At 35.9% G+C, this 25,780-nt stretch overlaps 1 protein-coding gene across 1 annotated transcript in view; it reads right to left on the reverse strand.

The window, feature by feature from the left end:
• Positions 1-8,418: 8,418 nt before the first annotated feature.
• Positions 8,419-25,780, reverse strand: part of Pus10 (Pseudouridine synthase 10) — a 34,800-nt gene continuing 17,438 nt past the window's right edge. Inside the window, exons 5-8 of the mRNA XM_081728230.1 lie at positions 21,561-21,686; positions 18,918-19,107; positions 13,000-13,360; positions 8,419-8,643 (exon numbers count right to left, since the gene is read on the reverse strand). Coding sequence (XP_081584356.1) covers positions 8,596-8,643; positions 13,000-13,360; positions 18,918-19,107; positions 21,561-21,686 — 725 coding nt within the window. The 3' untranslated portion in view covers positions 8,419-8,595. The remainder of the gene's footprint in view (positions 8,644-12,999; positions 13,361-18,917; positions 19,108-21,560; positions 21,687-25,780) is intronic.

Here is a 25,780-nt window from a genome sequence, read left to right on the forward strand (position 1 = left end):
CGTAACTTTTAAGCTATTATAAGAATCACGAAAATTTATTTGTAATAACAGAAGAAATAACTGTAATTCGGGGTTCCTGCTAACTAGACATAAAATAAAAGAAATTAAAACAACGTCATATGTAATAAATATACTTTGTTCCAAGGATCGTTTAAGCAAAATATTTAAGCGAAAGATATTTAAATTAACATGAAACAAATTTTAGATATTTGAATTTTTAAAAGTGTTTAAAAATTAAAATAATCTTATGAATAACGTTTTGGAAGGATTGACGTGCCGATAATAATATCCTAGAGGCGTAATATTATAATATTACATGCTTATGTCAGGTAAGCGAAATTTAAAATATAAACTCATACAAGAAAGTAAAATGTGAAATTCAATTAATGAATCTCTATATGGTAACAACTGTGTTAAGTAAAAGTCTTGAAACAATGGTAACTTAAGTGGTATTTAGATTTCGACAAATTCTTGTTAAGTTTGATTTCCGAGACGATCTTCTTTGTACCTTAAAATGAAATTTAAACAGAAATTTGAAAATTTAATACTTGTAATAAAAATAATAATAATAATAAAAGCTTCATTGTTCGGCATGAAGAGCTATTAAATATCATGTTTATTCTTTTGAGCATTGCTGCACTACTGTTTCAAAATGAGGATAAAAATTTTATTTACAAGATTTTTCCAACACGATTGCTTGCTTTGTTTATTGTTAAATTTGCTATACTAAACTTCAAACAAAAAATTAATACATTTTCCTATGTTGAACAGTATTAGTTTTGGATTGTAAGTGAACATGAAGAAATGTTATTTAATAAATAAGTGTAAATGTTGTGTAATATAATGTACGTAATATTAGAAAATAAATGTTTATAAACAATTCCGACTCAATCTTGTCCCTATTTCGATATTATTTTCCCAACATATCGGTGTGTGGATTATAAACTAATACTTCGTATCTTCGTATCTCGAATTTATCAATTTGATATATTCGTATTAGTTTGCTTGCTTATATGCATTACATTGGTAATTATGATTCATGTCTGGATTTACATTTAAACAAGAGTTAACATTTATAGATTCGAGTTCGTAAGCTCCGTGCTTCATATATCATGGAGAGGAAGACGAACAGTTGAACGGTGTATGAACGCCGTGATTGCAAAGGCCATTCTGACAGAACACTTAAAATTTATGAAAATTTTTTCACATGGCTTCATGGTGGTCACTGCTATAATGCCAAAGTTATTAATTAGCAAATCAATGAGCTGATTACCAGACGAACATTTTGGAAGCCTTTATACCGGCATGACGTTCCACTCTATATAGCAGCGACACATCTCGCGTAACCATCCACCTACACAGTCACACAGCGAAGTCAACGTTGGCATATACGGAGTGGATGGCACGCTAAACGCGAGTTCATGCAATCCCTTTTACAGACATTCCTCTGAAATCCCATGACGCATCTCCCAAGGATTTTTTGAGTTCTCGTTGTTGTTGAAACAAGAATTGGGCCATTGGCAGAGACACGCATTCGATTGTTTTTGGAAAATTTGTCAAGAGGAATGGAACAGACTTGAACAAATTATGCTTCAATGCAGTCTTCTTTAGTGGAAACTGAGATGCAGCGCGATAGTTAACAGACAGGGCTTGCATATCGAAGGTAACCAGGGCTCTTACAAAATAATTTTGATCATTTTCCCTGAATTTCAGGTGCCAGATTACCCATTTTCCCTGACCTGCGGCATTTACGAAGATAAAGGACCAGTAATGAAAAATGCCTGTAAGAGGTAAATATAAGATTGGTAAATAACAATGGATAAATAAACGCGTAAACTAACCACATAATTACTATCTGAGCTACTGAATACATTTTATAAGACATCAATCGGCTTATCTCAACAAATAAGCAAAACAGAAGTAAATTAATTTCCTAAGCAAAAATCGCCATTTTTTTTTCTGATTTCCAGTTTATGTACCATTTTCTCCTGAATTTTTCATATCATTCTGTTTTCCCCAACTTTTTCGGGATTTCCAGATTTGTAAGAACGCTGATAATCTTCGTATTTCTTAAGCTGGTAAGAGTACCAAATTCGTTACCATAAATCTAAAATGACCTTCGGTATTATGTAAACCAAAAGAAATTATTTTGAAATGGAGAGGTCAAAACTTTATTTTTTTTTTTTTTAGATACGAAACCAATAGTTTGATTTAGTAATTGTAATTGATATTAAGGTCATCCCCACTTTTTTCAAAACTTAGTGAATGACTTGAAGACAATGAAACATATCAAAACTACAGAAAATGAGCTAGGTAGTATCTATAAAATCCTATTAAATAAATTAATAACAATTTCTAAACATTTTCTTATAGCCAAGAAATTTGGGTGCGAAGTTTATGACGTCATAATTGTTGGGTACCCAAATTATAGAGGACCTCCAAAGCAATTTAGTTCATACTAGCGTCAAATACCCGCTTCGCTGAGTTAAAATAATAAAAATTAGTAATATGTTTCGTTTGTCAGTCACTATTTACTATTACTGAAGCGCTCTCTGATAAACGATTTTTTTGTCTTAACAATTAATATTACTTGTGGATTGAATTTGGATTTAAACGGTATCGGAAGTGTCACTGTTTATCTCAGCGACCCCGAAAACTATGGATTCACACTAATATCGATCATTTATATAAGTTGCATCAACCTGCTTCCATGTTTTCCTTTCCATCATCATCTATTCTATTTTTTGCAACATCTATTCTGTAACCCATGATTTCTTAGCCGTTTTGTGTTTGGGGTAACCTACTACTTCTTTTTCAGTCTGCTGTATGCAAAGTTTAATATGCTCCCACCGTCTCTTACTACCTGCACCTATAATTGAATTTTACTTCCAATTTCTCAACGAAAAGATTTCTTTCTTCCTCGTTTTACAACTTTCGATATTCAATATCTTGCTGGCTACATTTTTTAGTTGAATATCCGCTTCGGCCAGCACAAGGTTATGATAAGAGAAAATGCCAGCCCCGGGAAGGGTCTTCGTGTTCTTCAAGCTATTCCGATACCTGTCCTGAATCATAACATAATCTGATATCTTCCGCCGTATATTGGGAATTTCCATGTCTATCTTCTTCTTTTGTGCTGATTGAACCATGTGTTCCCAATTACTAGTGAACTCGGACTACAGAAATTGATACGTGTCTCTCCTCCTTTCATTTCTTTCTTTCGCCTAAACCATACTCGCCTACAACACTACCTTCCTGTTTTCTTTGACAACTGCATCGAAATCCCCCATTACAATTATACATGCACCTCTCTTTTCCCTGTTTGTAATTTCTTCTATTTTCTCATAATTTTCCTCCACTTCTTCAGTTGTATGCGAAGTCGTAGGTGCATATGTCTGTATTAACACTAGACCCTCCTTTTTTCCTTTAAAGTCTGAACATCATGACTCAACACTACCTTCTCTTTTAGGCACTTACCAAGAATTATTAGTACACCATTATGATCGCTCTTTTCATTACCTGAGTAAAACATTCTATATAATTAATACTTTTTGAGAAAAAATCCTGGGAATTACAAGAACAGCCTTTGTATGGATGTGAACTCTGAGAAGGCCAATTCATCCGGGATATATGACTTTTCACTGCAATGTTTTCCAGGAAATACCTTAAGTATAAGAGGAACTCATGCTGCTTAGAATTGCATGTTTAATTGTATATATATATATATATATATATATATATATATATATATATATATATATATATATATCTTAAAGGTTTGGTCACTGTTGAAAAGTAACTCCAAACATCTAACAAATGACAATAAAAGGATGTTGGAGGTAAAGAAAAATCTAGAAATAAAGCAATATAATTATTATTAATCGCAAGAAAAGAAGGGGAGGAGTTATATCCTTCACATACTATTTTTCACTAGACAAGAAATAGGATTTCTTTGTTCTACCATATGACAAGGGGATTGTTGTCCTGGAAGAAAGATTCATAGTGCTTGTAGACGAATTGAGGTAAGAATATTCCAATGCACCTCAAGATTCAGACTGAAATGCAGTACGACTTGAGAATTCACACCTTTCAAGCTGGCAGGAACAATACTACACCACAATACTTCAAGGTGGACACTAGCTGAACTGTACTACCCTTGATTAGTAAGTTGTGTAAAGCAATTTATGAAATATCTTAATAATAAAAATTTCTATAGCGCTGTCCAGTATAGTCTTTTCCTAACCGCTTTCAAATAAAGGATTATTTTGGAAGACGAAAGAGGAAACTCGTTTCTGCACCGATCTCTTCCGTAACAATATAAAATATTTTCAATGTCTCTATTATTTGCTAGAAGCCATTCGTCCGGTGTTAGATTTTGTACTTTAGTGCCTTCAATAGTCCACGTGGCCATTATAGCATCTTTCACCATGAAAATTCTTTGCAACATGTCATGTCATCAAAACATTGTTTGCCACCTTGATTTAATTTTAATTAAGGAAGGCCCATCTGCGTTTTACTTTTGACGCAGCATTTGAGCTGCTTCTTTTTTTTTAAATTACAATGTCCTTTTCTATGCCCAACGTAGTGTTTATGTGTTTCGGCGACAAGATCAATTGGATGAACATGGTAAATGCCTCATTTGAAAATTCGAATTGCCGCTGATTAGGGGCATTATCACACAATTGCGACAATCTTGTTTCCAATATCCCACTCACAAACCATCTTGTCCAAAACTCTTCACGAATTCTCTGGCATGTGACATCCAATAAAATATGATTGAATATTTTCGCTTATCCGATCCGATATGTTCATCAATCAGTTGTAAACAAACTAGTGGAGGATTTTCTAATTTTGTCTTCACAGTTTCCATAATGATGTAGTACATTTGTGGAATCAATTTGATGAAAATTGTCTTCTTGTTAGGCAGAGAATAATTTGGATTCGATTTGTAAATAAATTCTCTGAGTTCCAACCATGCGTAAAGGACTGTATCATTGACGATAGCACGAATTAACTGATAATCTATTTTCTTGGACAAGCTCACAGCAAGAGGTTTATTTATACAGATATAAATAGTAACGGCGCACTGTTTTTAACTGGGAGTCTGAGACGAAGTATGGGAGACTGACTAGTTCGTGATTGACTACTAAATGCATCTTTGTTCGGAATGCTTCCATTGGCACTTGTTAGAGTATCGCTAGGGCCACAGAAGTGAACACTGGTATGTTTGGATTTTTTTTTTAAGTATCTTGTTAAGTTCCCTACACATCCACTTCCTACACTTATTTTTGGTGAACAATACCAATATCGCGCTTTTACCACTTTCACCTTCTGAAAGGTGATTCCACATCAATCTTCTTTTTCGAAGGAAAAAAAAAAATCTTCGGCCTACCCACGAGAATTGCTTTAAAGAATGATACACTGATATTAGTATGGCTAAATTGAAGAAAATGACAATGCTATTAACATTATCAATGCTAGCACTACGACAATGAAAAACACGAACACAATTGAAAACATACCTTGATAACTGAATCTTAGAAAAAATCTGGTATCAAAAACTGCAAATTTGTATAAAAGAGGAAACCTGGTTCATATGGTTACGGTCACTAAGAGAGAGAGACCAATCATAAACTTCGCGGTGGTAGTCAGTCACATGTGGGGTCTGGAAAGACAATAATATTATAATGTTGCTGCCTTGTAACACGTGTTCAAAAGTGTCTGTCAATCGAACATTTCGTTTCGTTTCGCGGTGCTCAGTGATGAATTCTCGGGTTTGCTTCTCTGAGGAGCTACATTGGTTTGGATTCTATGTTTAATTGTTGAAGTGGCCGCGGTGGCTGTGATAGGGCGCTCATCTCTGATGCGAGGGGTCCCTAGTTGGATTAGATCGCAACAAATAATCTTTGTGTAGACAAATACCGAGTGCTTGCGTTCTCTCCAAGTTCTCTCGTTTCCTCTCATTTTCTTCATTTTACCATTCATTATCATCATAACAGCTTCCTCAGCCTCGGTGCATAATCATAAGACATAAAATTAGAATTTTTATTCACATTTTTGCTTAATTGCTGCCTAAGTTTTATACATGATCATTGCTGAAATAAGTTGTTGAATTAAAATATAACGTAATAAAAATCTATTGAGGGTAAATAATAATAGGCCTAATAAACTCAACTACAACTAATATTTCCTAAATTGAAATACTCACGCAAACATATATTTTTTCTCTTTCCCTTCTTCTATTCTTTCCCTCTCTCCCTCTCACACACACACATTTATGCACACTGATATACCCTCTCATCCATCCAAACATGCCAAAATTAACCGTCTTGGTGAGAACATTATAGAATGTCTCAGCGGAATTCTCACGAAGTAGAAATAGGGTACCATGCTTTTCCAAATGTCAACTCGTTTGATATTTTGATAAATTTTATTAATTACTAGTTGCAACGGCAATAACTTTCTAATCAGATGTAAAGATCTACTTTGATATGAATAACTTACACTTGAAAAGTAGAAAATACGCAATTACGTTTTCTTAACTTTCTTCTTAAAGCCAAATCCATCACCTGTGTGTTTCACCAAAGATAATGAGTGGTTTGTTATGTAATGTGAGCTTTATTTTTCAAGTACAAAAACAGAGAAGTTCCCCATCCCCTATACAAAAATCATTGGACCAATTTCTCATTATCACACATACCAGTAAACTGACACGGTAACGCTGATCTGACCATCGGTCTGCACTATAACTGTACATTTTGCTTTGCCCCCATCGTCCTCATACTGACTCCAATCTAGGCCTCTCTCTTTCCTTTGTCCTCAACTTTCAATTCCCAGCCGGTCTTTGCCCTCGCACCAACATTCCGAATTGGCCTTTCCCTTTGTGCAATATGTATGGCACAGAGGAATTATGATTCGAACCACCATCCGCAGGTGTCCATTTATAAATCTTCTACTCTGCAGGGCAGTAGTTAGTAGTGAGCTAAGCAAAAGTTACGTCATCTATGTTGTGGTCCCTGTAAGTTATATATGTTGTACATTCATTCATATTTATTTAATGTTACCCTTTCCGCTGGTCTAGTAGCTAGCTTTCGCTCTAGTAGCTAGCTTTGATGCACGTGGTCCCGGCTTCGAATCCTGTTGGGATAGCGTTGACATTTGAACACATTACGGTGGTTCGAATTCCACCTTAAACTCTGGGTCCACGTTTCATAATATAACCTCTGTGCTGAAAAGGGACGATACACTTTAATAAACGAACTGAAGAATATAGATGTGTACATGCATTTACAAATACTGGATAAATGTGTTACATTACTGATGATATGTAAAATACGTAGGCCTAACTATTAAAAAGTCCACAAAGAGTTGTGATAATTTAGTGGGGACTGCTGTTGCTCAGTGATAAGTGTTCACCCCTGGCGCATGGGGTCTCTGGTTCGATCACAGATCCTGCCAAGTGAGCTTTGAGGTGGACACACATCTGTGCGTGAGTTTTCTCGGAGATCTCCCATTTCCTCCCACTTTCGTTATTCCACAATTATCATCCATCCCTCATCACCGTTTCCGTTAGCCTCGGTGCATAATCGTGAGACGTTTAACTCATAAAGTAAATAAATAAATAAATAAATAAAATAAAATAAAATAAAAAAGGCGTAATTTAGTGGATCATGAAGAGCCTCTCTGCGCCCAATACAATAAAATTATTCAGGACAATTGTGTTCTCCAATTTTTCTATCATTAATCATTTAACCACTAACTTTTCATATTATTCGTCACAAACAGGAAGAACTGAGTGAAAATTGATTATTAGATTCTTGATTATAAAGTCACCCTAGCGCTCTTGGAAAAGTAAAGGCAGCCTTCCAGGCACTCTATTTCAAAAGTAAATGGTCTAAGCGTACTCCTGTGCTTGCTGCTTTGTCTCACCAATCACATGTTCTTTAGTGGATCCACATAATTGTGGGTGTGCCTAGTTCTACACATCTACTCAAACTTTTGACCTGGCAACACACTCTGCCATCATATATATTCGGGGACTATTTAAACACGGCTCACAGTTACGTATGACCAAACGCGATTTATATATACTCTCCTTTTTCTCGTGTACTCTAACCACGAGATGACTCACTCGAAGATTTAAACATGCCTATTTAATTTCCCCATTGTGTCTTTGTCCGCAACTCTGGAGGACTTAAAACTGCTGCCATTCATTAAATATCATCATCTGATACGCTCAAGCTACAGCTTAAATTGTTGTTAACATAGTTCTGTTAGGCAACAACTCCTAACGAAACTCTAACTGCAATAGTATAATTTACTATTTAAAGATAACCAATTGGTACTCTATGTAATAAAGAAGACACATTAAAGAATGTTATGTGCAGAAGTGAAACACAATATTCTCATTAACGTGATATTTATTCGTATTTTCATATAAGACTAACTCTTGATGAAAATAATATTTAAAGAGAGAGAAAAAAAAAAAAACTTTACACCAAAAAATAAAATATTACGTACAATTTTTTTTTTTTTTTTTAAATGAAAGTACTGTCTTCATATTTTGTTTCTTCTTGTCTACGTCATTTGCATTTGTCATGTGTCTTCGTAGCATACTTCTGGCGGCCAATTCAGCTCTATTTCCTGTGAATAAAAAAAAATTAGAACAATTAGTGACCACTACATACAAACCAAGCAAAGCAAAAAGAAGAAAAAAGTGGCTAGCGTAACCGATAACTGCAAAGTTACGAAACATCTGTAAACCAAACTTAGCCCCCTCCCCCTCCCAAAAAAAGCGAAGTGCGATAATAAATCGTACAACAGTTTATCAAGCAAAAGCTTGACTCTTTACCTCTATCTTAAGCAATCGGTAAGAAGTATGAATATTTGCGAAGATGCATTCGTATTCAATCTGGACGAGATTTTATTATTTACGCCTTTGAACCGAAAGTATTTATATCTTCTCGCCTTGTGATCGGGAGATGATGGGTTCAAATCCTGACTTAAGAATCTCTCTTATGTATCTACTGTGAACATTTTTAAGGAAACATGTAATGTTTTGTACATGGAACTGCCTGTAAAAGCCTGCCAGATTTTGACAGGCATTATACAGGCGCCTGTTTCGGCGAAAATACATGTACAGAAAATATTACAGGCAGACTATCTTCAGATAATACGCATGTCGAAAAAGTATTAAACTTCTGTTGGAAATTTTGCACGGAAACATGCGTTGTACAGAGCCTGTACGTTAAAATGAGACATGCAATGTACACGTAGTCACTGGAGGAGATATGTGCATGTAAAGTACCTTGAATGGATTGTTGATAACATTCGCAATACAGTAAGAATGAAAAGTACAAGGAAGGTGCCTGTTTATCAACATGTAATATACATGTGTGACATTCACATTACATATAAATACCATGTATTAGCGTATAGCATGGAAAACGCATGATGTAGGGTATGTTATTTTACGTTTATCATTTTCGTGTACATGCGAAATGTGTAACTCCCCTACGTGCAGTGTACAGGCAATGTACACGTGAACGCCAACATGCAATGATCATGATTGCCAATAAATGGATTAAACAGATACGTGTGGTGAACAAGGTGGATTGGAGCTAAACATTCACGTTATAGGCATAGGAGACGTGCAATATTCAGGCACAAGTTTCCAATTCGACAGTCGCTATGCAAGGTCCTGACACATGTATAATACATGCAGGGTTTGCCCAAGTGGGCCCAGCCCGAGAAAATTCAGCGGGTTTTTTCGGGTTGGATCCACCTGAAAAAACCCACCTTAAAACCCACCTGACCTTTCTGTTGGTATATTGTTGGTACAACTAATACATTGAAAGTTATTTTTATCAGATTTTGAACTTTCTTTGGGCGAATTATATGCTTTCATGTTAAGGTAGTCAACAACATTCAACATAAGACCTTCATGAAGTTCTGAATGCACTGAATGAATGAATTTAAAAAAACTCAGCTTGAGATAATTATAGAACAAATTAATGTGTGGATTATGCTTATAGCCTATTTGAAGTAAAATAAGGAATTTTGTATTTTAGAAAATACTTTCCGTGAATAGTGTGCTTTCTGACTCGGCGCCGCCGAGGGAGGTTATCCCTCATACGTTGACAGGTTTAAGATCATAGGTGCCGGTAGTAACATAAATATGTAAATACATTAGTAAAACTATTAGTATTATTCCTTACCTTTCACGGTAACAAAAGTATTCAGTAAAATTTGGTTTTCCAACAACAGTTCAGTTCAGCCATTTGTTGCTACCCTTCAAATAAGCATTCTGTAGAATCAACACCAGCAATAGCGTAAAAATTCTTGTCAAAATTAAGAAGCTTAATGCTCGGAGCTCTCAAGACTACGTAACGCTTACTATTTTAAGTGCTGAATTCAAACCTCAGTATTAATGGAAGTTTCGATGTACAGTAAAGCAAGCTGCATTTTCAAAGAAAACCCGTCGTGAAAGAAGTGTTCGGGAAATTTCCGCAACTGAACCCACAAGGCATCGGAAGTGAATACTTCAACAATAAAACTATTGTAAGGATCACATTGCCGTACCAGGCAATAACCACGTGTGAACTACATGTGTTAGTAATAAATAAAAACAAACAGACGACGGTCCCGAAGAGGAGTCGATCACCATCGCCAACAGTCGGAAGGACGAGAATCAACGAAGGAAGCCGACAAGACAGGATGAAAAGGACCTGCACGCCTCGACCAACATCAATCTTCCCGGATCGATCACAACACCTAAAACCCCTCTCACGACGCTTGGTCACCGAGAGGTACCCATCCTTATACCCACGACGCTTGGTCACCGGGTTCCTTTTCTCTTTCTCACGACGCACGGTCACCGAGAGAGAGATACCTAATCTACACCCCTCTCACGACGCTTGGTCACCGAGAGTACCTCACCTCAAAGCCCACGACGCTTGGTCACCGGGCTCCTATCTAATCTTACCTAAATATTAGTGGAATTTCTTATTATAATTTGTGTTCATAAACTTTTTATAATAAAAAGGTGAAGGGAAAAGTCCAAATCCCGAGTACATTTTATTTGCTCTACCCAAGAAGTTTTACACTATTTATTTTACGCTGGAAGACATTTAATTTCATTTATGACATTTTGAAGCATTTACTTTAATAAAATATGAATTATAGGCCTATCTTTGTTAATTGTTTTAAATTAATTTTCGGGAAAGAACCGTCTTGCAACAAATGCTCGGGAAATTTCCGTAATTGAACGCACAAAGCATCGAAAGTGAACTTCAACAATAAAACCATTTATTTTACGTTGAAAAATATTTATTTCATATAAGACATTTTGATTAATTATGTCTTAAATTAATATAGCTATTTGGTATTCATATTTGGCGATCGTCACAGGCTCCTAGGATGACTCGATTTACATTTGTTCGTTTGTGTGCCTGTAGCCACACAGTGTTCAACTTTTGGTCTTTTAAATTTTAGGATACAAGCTGGAGGATTTCAATTCTAGATTTTCTGTATAGATTTTTTTGGGATATCAACGTAAAATTACAAAATGGCGCCATTTCTTTCTTTTTCAAAATAGTGGATATCCACACTACAAAGGGCAGTTTTCGGTCTTTCAAGTTAAAATTTTCGAAGTAGAAGCACGAGAAATTAAATTAGCGGTGTATAATTTGGCGGCATACAATTTTAAAATGGCGGCCATTATTCAAAATAGCGGGTATCCATGCTACAGGGTGCAATTTCGGACTTTTTAAGTTTAAATTTTGAGGGTAGAAGCACAAGACATTCTAAATTTGCTGTATAGATTTTTTCGGCTATCCAATATAAAATCTCAAAATGGTGGCCATTTTTTCAAAACAGCAGTGAATAGAAAATTGTTGCAAGTTGTGACAAGGACAATCTTGAAATGTAAATCATATTTTAACATTTTTACCCCAAAGACCTTGAAATATTTCGAAAAAAACCCAATTAAATCCGAAAAAAACCACATTGGCCCAGGTGGGTTGGGTTTTTTCAAACCCTGAATACAAGGGATTACAACTGAATACATTGTCTGTATTATCTCCGTGTACATGCGAAGTGTGAACCCACCTATATGTAATGTACAGGCAGTGTGCAGTTAAACGGAAAATGCAATGATCATGACTGTCAGTAAATGGGTTAAACAGGTGTATGCAATGAACAAGATTGATTGAAAAAATGAAATGCAATCTTTGATTTTTACTTCCCAAGGTTGATTGGAGTGAATCATTAATGTTACAGATGTAGGAAACATGTAATATTCAGGCACTAAGTCTCGTTTGTCATGATCATATGCAAGGTCCTGAGACATGTATAGTACTTAATGCGATGTATACATGTATATTCTGCGAACACGCCCACTAATTCGCTAACACCTGTATTTCACATGTCAATTACATTTTTATCAAATGAAAAGCAGCTGTCGTCAGATTCTCATGAGGTAACGTATATGTCAACTACATGTAATATGCCGGTTACGTACATGTCTTTCAACTCTCTACATGTTGTTTACACGCATTTTTCATGTTGCAAGGTTGCAACCCTACCAACATGAAAACTACATGTTTCCGTGAAATGAACATGCAATGATCGTGAAAAAAATCGATACCTGTCTCATGCGTTTAAAAGTGTTCCATTTTCAGGCGCATGTACAGGCGTCTGTAAAAATATGTCTGTTTATACATGTTTCACAGGCGCCTGTAAACCACCTGCATTTTCTGTCTAAATAAAGGAGATAGATTTCAACACGAGAACATGACAAATATTTCTGAATAAACAACATCGCATTTTCAAGTAAAGATAAAGATGTACTATTTTCTCCGAAAGCTCTTTTCACAATATTATTTGACTTCCGCCTATTTTTTTCAAATCAAAATATCTATTGCAACATCGCACTTTAATGTACAGAAAAGTGATATTAATCTTATGCGGAGAAATGAAATAAGATAAAAATATACTTACTTCAACGTCCAGGGCTACAATATCAACTTCAGTTCCAAGCAAATGTCCCAAGTTAGGTTTTGTACGTCCGAAATCACCATGAACAAATTCTTTGATGTAAGTTCCAGCTTGAGTTGTCATGTACAATTTAAAATGAATATCATCTACTTGTTCAGCGTTCATCGTATGAATTATTTTCTTTCGAACTGCTAATGGACGACGGTGAAGTACTCGAATTGGAGTCTTCTGTTCAATCACTAAATCCACTGTTTCCTTCAATTTACTTAATTTCTCATTGGATAAAGGAGTTTGAGAAAAACACAAAGCAGTGTAAGTCTTCTTCTTCTGTTCTTCGCCTTCCTTTAAATTGTTCAGAGATTCCCTGTTATTCAATCAGAAAGAAGAAAAACTTAGTTTTAGAAAATACTAACGTTTGATTACACATGATTACAAATACACAATGCGGCAATTACGAAACAAGACTGGATCTTAAATGAATAACAAGTGGACTCAACTTAGTTCGGTTGATTCAAAGTAGGAACCTCTTTTGGACACACACAGCTTAGTACGGTTGAGTAGATCATGGAATGACTTCTGGAAATCCTGGACTGTAATGGTGTTCAAGGTTCTCATCACTGTTTGCTGGATAGATGAGACATCATCAGCCCTTCAGTGCTGCTTTTGATTTGGGATAGGTTTGATGAATATGAGGGATGTTGCAACACATAAAACACTTTTTGGACCAAAAACTTACTAGCAATTGCTGTGTTGTGTACTGAGACATTGTCATGCAACAGCTTCCAGTAAAGGTCACTCTGATACTCTAATCTCACATATCTGATTCTTCGCAACAGACGTTTTGGATCTTCATTCAGGATATAAAATGCCTCAATATCAATTTAGCCGCTAAGTAAACAATTTCCTCAGCTGTCGTAAATATATACATAACTCGATTGGCGATTTTGTTGGGAGAGGAAGTTGGGGTGAATCATGACCCTTCCACTCAACAACTGCCCCTTGGTTTCCGGATCGTACTGAAAAACCCACGTTTCGTCTTCTGCAATGATGTTCTGGAGGAGATTTGGCTCCCTTTCAGCAACAGCCATCAGTTCCTGGTAATGATACATTTTTACCAGTTTCTGCTCCTCCGTTCAAGATGAAGAAACTGAAAATGAAATCTTTAAGTTTTACGTCCCACGATTATGCCGGTTAGGCTAAAGGAGACGGTGATGATGAGAGATGAGTGAAATGGTGGAATGAAGAAAGTGGGAGGAAACGGGAGAACCCCGAGAAAACCCACGAGCACGATGTTTGTCCACCACAAAGTCCACACGGCGCGAGCTGGGATCGAACCAGGGACCCCAAGCACCGGAGGTGAACGCTCTACCACTGAGCCACCGCTTCTAAATGTGTGAATGTACATTATCATCCTGGAACATGGCGTTCGGAAACAATCTGGACCAACGGATGCACATGGTCACTTAAAATGGCGACACAATCGCGGGCAGTAACGCTACCAGTAACCGTCAGTTCCGGACCCACTGAAAACCAGGATCCTGCGGGCCGCAGCATCACAGACTCGTAGTTGGGTGAAGACACTGCGGGCCATACGCTTCTGTGAGCGTCATCCACATATAAACACACGGTCCGTGGTTTGAAATAAGGTGGTCGATGGCTCATCCGACCATGATATACGTTTCCAGTCATCAGTGGTCCATGTTGCATGTTCATGGCACCACTCGCATCGTGCTAAAGCGTTATGGTTCCTTAATAAGCGGTTTCGTCCATGGAATCCTAAGTTCATGTTATGTAACTCCTGGCGGACTATGGTTGACGACATAGGCTATGGGAAGTGAGTTCCTTGGTCACTTGCATCGGGTCTGAGTAACAATTCGCTTTGATGCTCGGTGGAACCTGTCACTGAGAGGCTTCTTCCGATCACTCTCCAGAGGTCTCTTTACCGATGTGGTTTTGCTATAAGTTTTGTAGGTCGTCATCATCTTGGATACTGTCCCTCGTGACACACTCAACACATTTTCCACTTTTGTTACGCTCGCATTACCAGGCCTCCCAGTAGGACATTAAAAAAATATAGGACAGTTTGGTTTATAAAACAGAACGTTTGGTTTATACAATAGAATATTATGTTCTGAAGCAATGTATATATATTGTAAGAAAAGGCCACCCCTTCACCCCAATGGGCAACTGGAAACAAGATTTACATTAATACAGAAAAAGAGTATATATAACCTTTTACTTGTAAAACATAGCAGACCTACTGTATTGTTAAAAAAAAAAAAAAAAAAAAAAAACACCTGATTGAAATAAATGACTTGATTTACTGATTAAAAGAAAAATTCTTGTGATCCGAGCTCTCCATGTCTTTCCCTCGATCCACTACTATTATACTTACACATTTTTCACTTTTATATTTTAAAGGTACAATAATGAACTGTAAAACACTAGTGCCCGTGTTATTTTTGCGACATTTTTTGTTGTGGTACTTTTTAAGTCTTTTGGTTACAGCCTCAATCAGGGCTTGTGCAGCTGACACATCATCCATGAGCTGATGCTTTATTGCTTTCTGAAGCTGAAGGCTTCCCTCTGAAATTAATTTTTCAACTTCGCGAACTCCAAAACACATCTTTTCCTCCACTCCTTTTTTTTTTTTTTTTTGGCGCGCACACTTTTTTTTCTGCTCTAATCTTATGTTCACTTTCTTGCTGTTTTGTCTTGTTTTCTCTTTGTCCACACCTTCACGATACTTCTTTTGTGCTTCTTTGTAGTACATTAACATTTCTTCAGTGATATTAATTTCACTTACATCTTTACTCACTGCGTCTTCAATCATTCGAAGCCCATTGATGGTTTCTTCATTCAGTTCTTGTCTCTCAGACGGTATCATGTTCTTATTTGTTGAGAGACCACGTTCAACAGATGCCTGCCCGTATGAAAGTGTTTACACTGCTTTCACAAGTTTAGTAATTGTTGGATACTTTGGTTTCTTTATATGATTTTCCAGCAGTATTACTTTGTCCCACTACACGTCAACACTACAATCAACAAAAAAGTCATCGTGTATACTCTGATCACTCATATAAATTCACCACTCGTCTACAGCCTTGTCAATTTCACGACTGGTGAACACCTGAGGCACACAAGACGCTAATCGTTTCAAGGATGACAATATCTTATCTTGCTCTTCATTTGCACGTCTAACAGCATGATGCAAAATCTGGCTTTGTTACAAAATTCGGTTATTCAGCGGCAGCCTTTGTTGAAGGTAACTTGTTATTGTCATGAAGAACTTCTTTGCATTTAATGTGAATAACCGTTATTGCACTTTTCGATTTCTTTCAATACCAACCGTGCGCCTTCACTGACATTTTCTTATCTGGTAGTAGATTTTTTTCTTCTTTCACTTTTATATTCAGAAGATCAGATCTAGTTTTTCCATTGTACAGATCAAATACTACAAATTTTGCCATTATTCTTTTAAGTAGCTCAACTAATTCATCATGCAAAATGTGGTTCCTGTTTTTTTCATAATCACAAGGAATTTATCGAACAAAGTGCCTACACTAATAAGAAAATGAAAGTATACAAATATAACAGGAGATCTCAAGTTCTGACAGATTCTGTTCTAGCGTTCTGACTGTAATGAAATTTGATTTTGTTTGGGAAGGAAATTCAAGAAATATTCTGTCAGTGCTGGCCACAGAGAGACAATTCTAGAGCAATATGTAATTACCGATAGCCACAAACTGCTGACATAGTGAAGCACATTTCCTTCTTCTGCTGTTAATTTACTTAAATCTCTGTGTGCAAGACATCATTGGGACCAAAATTGTAGATCCTCTAGCATTTCTACCAGATCACAAAAAGTGTTTAGTTTCAACCCAATTCCAAATGTATTATGAACTTTATTTTGGCATTATTTTTCGTTACTTCATATTTTTCTAATGAAATGTAAAAAAAATATAACTTATTTCTCTATAATGAATTATTTGAATCTAATTAAGCATTGAATTATTTGAACAACGTATTTCCCTCTGAAATAAATCATGTAACAGCATTTCATTCATCATAGCTCTGCAAATTATGTATACACTTTTAACACCTGTTATACAACATAAATTTCAGGACATTTCCAGTTCATAAATAATTTCCTGGACATTTCCACGATTTTCACTATTTTTCTGCTTCCCATGATTTTTTCCACGGCGTTTTCACGACGCTTTTATTTTCAGGTTTTCTACAACGCGTAGGAATACTGCATATTATTACAGCAATATTGGAAAGCATAGGGATAGGTTGGTAAATACCAACACACCTAAATGCCCAGCCAATACTGCAGCACACAGTGCTGAAAGAAAATGCTAACATAGCCTGCGTTATAAGAAACTGGAGCATGGCAAAGTTTCTCAGCTAAGCTTCATTGGGGAAGAATAAGCACATGAGAAACAAAGAAAGAAAGCAAGCAAGGAAAAAAAAAAAAGAGTGGACATGGAATGATCGGAAAAAGCAAATTACAAAAATAATAGTGAGGATTAATGACTAGTCAAAAAACTACGACATTTAGTATATTGCTAATATGTAGCATTTTAAATCATCACTGAAACTGCCCTTGGCTTGTATTTTTAATAATTCAATCACTGAAAAATATAGGGAATAAAGGACAAGATTAAAATATAGGACATATAGAGGACAAATATACACATATTTTCAAAATATAGGAAAAAATAGGACAGCTGGGAGCCCTGCATCACATATAACCAAGTGTCATTAATATGCCCTCTTTGGAAGTAAGATAGGTCGCCCATTTTACACCATCACTGTCTGCTCAGTTCACTGCACACCCTAACATCATCATCAACAGTCTGATGCTGTTGTCGCTCGCTAATCGTAGCCAACTCAGACATCTGACGTGTTTCCTATTGTTCTGATAATCGTCTGTATATAGTAACAATGTGTTTATAGGGCACATTACTGCCAGTGACAATTTGGTCATTTTAGTTGGACATCTACCATCCTATACGAATCTTCCTACTTCTTAACTGACGATAGGTCCTAGCAGCTGAGTCACTAGCAATATATTTTTCTGTGATGGTGTCTGTTCATGCCTAGTTAACAAAGCTGCTGATAACTCAGCGCTATAATGTGAAAATTGTTATATTCGTATTTATAAAATATCGCGAAAGGAATTTATTAGGAAAAGAATCCGCAATTTTCTTGCTTGATTAATTTACAAATAAATGGTGTTGTAAAACTGTTGATGGAAGTCAGTATCATTACAAGTACTAGAATATAGCTAAACAACTTTGTCTTTCCAGTCTTATAGGTATCTTAAGATACTTTTCGATCCTTAAGAATCGAGACATCTCAGGCTGCGAAACCGCGCTGGTTATACCAAGCTGAGTATTAACTTCATTTGTGGCAAAGCACGTTCCAAATTAACTTCTTATTTTATAACGATGCTTAACACCTGTACAGTCTCGTGCAAAAAAAAATCTGGTCATCCACTTCTCTTTGAAAAGCCCTGTATTCTTACCCATGGTCAAAATTAAATCGAACAAATGTGGAAGATTTTCTTTGCCCAATTGAGAGCTTTATTTATATCCAAAGGATACGAATTTCCTACATACAGCTGCCAGAATATGACCTCAAGCAAGATTTTTTGAACATGACTGTACATTATTTTCTCTTCCGTTGAATCTTATGACACAGGTGTTTTCTGTTCTCGTGGTTTCAGGTTGGATGCATATTAAAAAGTACTTCTTAAATGTTTCTTTAAATTAGGTAACACATTCTTACTTCCTATATTCTAATCACAACTAAAAACATCACGTCAATAACCTCATATTACAAACATACTAAAAATATACCCAACCTTACTACAAAATGTTCAAAAGTACGAGATGTGAGTGACGTATACTCACTTTGGTACTAGCTGCAAGTCGCGAACACTAATATCCTTTGTACTCTGATTTATGTCATTCTGCAGACTTCGAATGTCTTTCTTGTTTATTTTAGTTTTATGTGGATTCAGTAATTCTACAACGAAGGGCCGACCTCTTCCTAACGTCCTTACATCCACATCTTCTCTGCCAGACGCTGAAAACTTCCCACCTGGAAAGCATATCACCACCAAATAAATAATTAGTGACAAAAATTACAATTTTATATAGCTCGTCTTTACTTTTTCTCACTTTACACGATAAATAACCACCAAACATAGTAACTTGTGGATTCTCTAGGATGCATATTTAAACATAGCAAAGAACTAACCTTGCATCCAGTGTTAATCCTGTTAAAACTCCGTAATATTCAGAACTTCGGTCCGCACTGGGGCCACGGACGCGAACATTCCTATTGTAAACTAAAAGAAATTGTTAAGACATTATGTTGGTTTTGGTCCTGTAATAAGAAAATATTCTTGAGTATTCAAAAGGCACTAAAAATGTTTTAACACTTGAAGGTTTCAACTATGTTCATTTACTTTTCCATTACATTTTATTACCGAACCAGAAACAACATAATGTCTTAGTAACTTCTTCCAGTTTGTGGTAGGAGTGTTCGCGTCCACGGTCTCAGCGCAGGTTAAAATGTTGAATATTACGGAGTTCTAACCAGGATACAGTAGCACCGTATACAAGAACCGAGAACCATCGAACATATTCATTAATGAATTTGACTAGTTGGATTTCTTTTTAAGGATAATCTTTAAAAAATCCCGAGTAACTAAATGGCATGCAATATACACAATTTCGAATTTGATCTACGATAGAGGCCGAGTATTCATTAGCTCATACGGGACATGAGACGTAAGACTGAACAAATAATAAAAAAAAGTATGCTTATATTGTAATTAGAAGTACTGGATATAGTATAAGATATTAAACCTTCTAGTCCAGTGCTGTCCAAACGGTGGCCCGCGGGCCGCATGCGGCCCGCCGAACTATTTTCTGCGGCCCACAGAGTTCTCACGATTTACGATTGTTAGTGCTTATACTATTTACATTTATTCATTCTTTTAATGTTTCCACTCTTTTTTCGAAATAAGGCATTCATTTAGTGCTTCTGTACAACAGAAAGCGGCATCCACGGCAACACGTTTCCCATAATTTTTTTGTGAGTTTGGTCGGAAAAGAGTGTCAATGTTTGGTAGTATTTACTTCTGTGAAAGTGCATTTTCTACCATCAAGATTGTGAAGAATCGTTTCACAATCTGTCTTGTAGATTCTTCTTCTTTAATCTCCTTCGACTCGCAACAACAGAAATGGATGTAAATATCCCAGTCTTTTAAACGCTGCTAGTCACCCTCATTTGTTACACTGAATAGGTAGGCCTACGTAATATTTCAAATACATTTTTAATTTTTTTATTTTGTATTCTTCTTCTTCTTCTTCTTATTATTATTATTATTATTATTATTAGTAGTAGTAGTAGTAGTAATAGTAGTAGCAGCAGCAGCTGCTGCGGCTATCCACTTTACTAGTAAAGACGGTTATGGCCCTCAGGCTCATTACAATTGGACACCACTGTTCTAGCCTAATCGGCATAACCGTGGGCCGTAAAACTCAAATATTTCATTTCATTTTAATTCAATTATCACTGCACTACTCTCAACTACTTTTCGTAAACAAATAAAAACTTGTGGAAAAGCTTTTAAGTGAATTCCTGATAACGGATGTGCATATTACCACAACCTATTGGGTTGATTTGGAATTAATCTCTCTTTCAGCACCGAGGCAGTATAAGACGTGAATCTACAGCTTAACGTTGAATCCGAACCACAAAAGCTTCTCCCGGGATTCGAACTCAGACCTCCCGTGCCATAGCGCGTATGCTAACCATACAGTCACATGAGATCTCACAATCCATAGGTCTCAGCCTTTCAGAAAGACTTTTAGTTGAAACATAATTATAATCGGATTCAATCGAATCTCTATATGACTTTCCAGGCTGGAGGGCTTTACTTCTTAAATCAAACAGCTCCAGAACTTTTTCTGAAACTGAATTAACACAAAAAAGAATCAGGAACCCAGATGACAACAACGTTTCAAAGACAGTGCTTCATTTTTCGTATATTACACATCATGCAAGTTCTAACAAGTTCTTCCAAATAACATCAAGAATATTTACTGACTCTTTTATCATTTGCTCTCATTTGTTATACGTATATATATATATATATTGCGAAAAACTGACAGCGAAAATTTATGGTATTTACATAATAATATGATTTAAAACAGTGATAGTTTGAAGTTCGCATTGTTAAGAAATACGTGTCAGAGTTTATGACAGCATTGTTCAGTTGCAAATCTATTTGTCAGCAATGAACAACACAGAAAATAGATCAAAAGGAAGATCGGAACAAAAGTTTTTATTGTTTGTAAAATATTACACATAACGCAAATCTGTAACTTCTACAATAGTTTGCCAAATATGGTTGGAAGGACAATAAATATTTCTCTCAGCAAGTAATGCCTATACTGGAACTCTCATTATCTCGATTTAAAAAAAAGTGAAAGTAGGACAAAAGAGTAAATAACCTGAAGATTTGGCAACTATAGACTTACCATCAGCTTTTGCAAACGGAATAATCTTATCACAGATTAGATCCTGAACAGACGTCTCCATTTTCCTTTCTCCATCTATCACCCACGGCGTCTGACTAAGGCAGCGAGAATACTTATTGTATCGACCTATCGAATAAATAATAATAATAATAATGAGCTGACACATGAAAAGCACTTTTAAACTTTTTTCAGAATTTAAGTAATTACGACTATTTTACCGTATTTTTCGGTGTATAAGACGCACTTCTTATATATTAAAATTTGATATTAAAAATGGGGCGCGTCTTATACAACGGGGCTCCGTTTTTCAAAGCCTTGTGCGTTCTTTTCTTAGCCTACAAATCACACGAGTGCGCAGGTGGTTTAAAAGTTCTGATGAAAAAAATAAAAACTGTGATTAAAACTTTTCTTAAATAAAGCATCAGTAATACCCTTGATCGAAGTGAAGTTAATTTTTCCGTATAAAGACGTGAATGATGATGATGAAGAAGAAGAAAGAAAAAAGACTGACGGCAACGATGACGTGAGTAAGGGAGGAGATTACGATGGCGGGGACTTGGATTTAGCACGTTTACTAAGAGGTTCGAAATCTATCACAGTATTTTGTTCAATATATTTACTTTTAAATTATCATTCTTTTACTCTCAATTTCGTTTAACAAGTAGTTAAATCTTGGAGTACGTTTTATACAGCGAAAAAACTATTACTTTTTTGTATTAACAAGCTATTTTTCATTATTAAGAACTAACGACGTACTGGAGACAATTCGGCACAATCGGCCAATTATAACAAATCTACGATTCAAAAGTACAACCATTAATACAGGAGTACTCTCTCACTCAATATATACATATACCCCAACCATTCGAATTTGTGGTGGATAATATTTGTTCGTGGTTCATAATTATTCACTTTTATTACTCATCCGTTTTCTTTAGCCTAAAGGGCATAACTACGGGCGTAAAACTAGAAATTTCACTTTTATCTTCTATATATGAACTTATTACCAAATACAGTGGTCCAGGCGCGTAAAGTCCCCCTAGTGGGGACACTTAGTCAAAAAAGTGTAAAGCTCCACAGTTTTCCTCATTCATACTAGGCAAATGCCGGGATGATACCCAACATTATAGCCCCACGCCGCTTCCATCCTTTCCCTTCTTTCCTTGCTCCCCTATTCACTCGGTAGTGTGATCCCCGTAGACGTCATCTCTTATACGCGACAAATTAACATGATCCTAGATGCCGAAAGCTCAGAAATCTAATTCCTAATGACCCCGTCTCTAACAGTTTCATACTCTTATTAATTTATACAATCGCATCAGTATAACTACATCATTTCTAGAACAAGTCCAAGTCCCGAGAATAATCCAGCGGAATTAGATTGTTTTCTTACTGCTACATCTCAAAAGATTTACTTGAGATAAGATGTTAACATAAATGTGTTAACCGTACCACATTTCTTTTTTTTCTTTTTTTTTTTTTTTTTTTTTTAAAAAGTTTAAATGTCCCATGACTATGCTCCGAGGTAAGCGAGACAGTGATGATGACAATGAACGAAATGCTGGAATAAAAAAGTGGGAGGAAACGGGAGAGAACCCCGAAAAATATCCAGGCACACGGTGTTTGTCTACCACAAAGCCCAATGGGCGCGAGCTGGGATCGAACGAGCAAACCAGGGACCCCACGCTGCAGAGGTAAACGCTCTAAGCACAGATTGCTTTGCAAAACTAATTTGTACGCCCCCCTCCCTCAAAGAACGCTTCTGCTTCAGATGTGATTCGTGTCCTGTCATATCACACGTACTCGAATAAATACGTAGCCTCTTCAACGATAATGGGATTGATTACATTGTATATAAACTGTAGACTACAACTGATCGCACAATACTTATGACGACAGTCTGTAACTCTGTAAACCTTCGAATCAAGAACTGAAATTAATTTTACCACATTCTTTCATAGCTGTTCAGCAGTCATGCCCTTTTTTTTCTTCTTCCTAAATCTGTAAGAAAAATCTTGATGATAATCAGTACATATTGATACGTGATTCTGCGGAGATTTATTCCTTTGTACTGCAGGATGCAGTCCAAAGATGTCATTCGAGCGAATTTTCAAGTTACTATTCACCTCTTTGTCGTGTACTACAAAAATTCAACTGGATTATGTTTCTTTTGTTGTCATCTTCGAATGCTTCAAGCATGACACACTCAGTATTCACCTTTTCCAAAATCAATTGAGACAGGTTTTATCTTCACATTTTGACAAGAAAGTAGAACACATCTATTACTTTTCAAATAATGCAGCTTCATAATATAAGAACAAGAATAATTTTATCAATTTGTGTAATTACGATGGCATCACAGCTGAATGGTATTTTTTTTACCCCTTCACATGACAAGGAGCCATGTGATGGTGTGTAAGGCACCATTACAAGCTTAGCTGCACGTGCAGCCTTCAGTGTTTATTCAATGACCAAATTATGACACTGCGACAATCGTATAACTGAGCTTCCACAAACATTCCTTGCTATTTCACATACAGCATAGGCAAGGAGTATGAGACTCACAAGAGTTCGTTGAGAAACATTATAGGAATGCTCGATCAATTTCTGGTACTCAAACACTTCACTGCATAGTACCAGCAAGCTGCATAGGTGTGAAAACCAAAATATATTCAAACTCAGCTGAGTACAAGATTAAATCAGCGTTGCTAAATCCTAAATCTATTAGAACTGAATCTGGTGGATACTCGTGGCTGTCATTGTTGTGTATAACAAACTGAGATGGTTTATGTGTAAATCTCTGCAGCAGTGTACAGCATATCATTCCAATTCATTCTACACTACTTTACGTTGTGGTGGCAACCTAATATTTGGTACATGGGTAGAAGTATGTTGGAGCAATAAAGTAAAATATTTTTTTTTCGTAAGTTTCTCAGATGACGTATTTTGTGATATTCAGGATTCGAGATTATACTGAATGACCCTGAAACTATACCGTGCCGTACGAAGATCATGTAGGCTATCGCCGGAAAGTTTTATTTACTAGCTTTCAACGGCGTTTGAATTTTGACAATTCACAGATTTGGCAATTCCAGTATCTTTCGCATGAATATTTTGTGAAAATCTTTTCTTCTATTTGTAAGGCTCTCCAAACCCCATTAATCATCCAATACCCATAGCTCTGGAATAGTAATTCATTTTCACTTTAAAACATAGCAGACGAATAACACTTTTTTTTTTTTTTTTTTCTCACGGATTCAATCGTGTTTCTCAGTTTTAAAAACGATGTTTCATATTGCCGATCCAAACGCTAGTTTTCGTCTTACAAGTAAATTATATAAATATACATACGTTTTCTCCCTCTCAAATACACGCCACTGATTCTAAATAAAACCTACTAACTTTCTGACACTTTGTACAATAGAGTTTATATGGTAACAAAACTCTTAACTAATAGTCAAATGTAATATCCAGATCTTTAATATTGTTTATTTTTTCTATTTGTACACAACTGACTTCATATTCACGACATAATATTGCGTTTTATTTGTGTATGTCAGGAATTCTGTTTTCTTACTATTAATTTTTGGTACATTGTATTTACACTACGTATTTATTGCATCTACATCTTGCTGCAGTAGTTATCATTATCATTGTTGACTAATCTGAAGAACTTCGTATCCTGAACGAATACAAGAATGTTAAGAGTATTTGATTTCATCTGAGAGATCATTTAAAAAGAAATAAAATAAGAGGGGCCCACTGGGCGACTCTTGCGTTATCCCATATTTTACTTACCCTACACGAGAATATATAGGCCCAGTTTTAACTTTTTATGTTCTATTTGACAGATAGCTTACAAATAAAATGTCAAGGGTGATTAGCAAATATTCGATAACTTACTAGTAAGATATTTATGGCTGACAAAATCAATGAAATATCTATGTATATTACATCGACTTGCAATTTATTCTTAAGAGCATAGTAAGTAAAGTTGTAAAATGGATTAGATTGGTTACAATTGACTTGCCCTTATAAAAACTACGTTAATAATCAATAAATAAAATAAAGCTGATAAAGGTGCGACTTTGCATTGAAAATTTCGGCATTACAGACGCATTCTTACCTTAACATTATGGTAATACTACCGTCAAACGAGGCAATGCTGATATACTTTTTGGGTACAAAGGTATGTAACTTTAAATGATTACAGCTGAAAT

This window comes from Thermobia domestica, chromosome 10 (genome assembly GCF_964235325.1).
Source record: "Thermobia domestica chromosome 10, izTheDome1.hap1.1, whole genome shotgun sequence".
Taxonomy (NCBI): Eukaryota; Metazoa; Arthropoda; class Insecta; order Zygentoma; family Lepismatidae; genus Thermobia; species Thermobia domestica.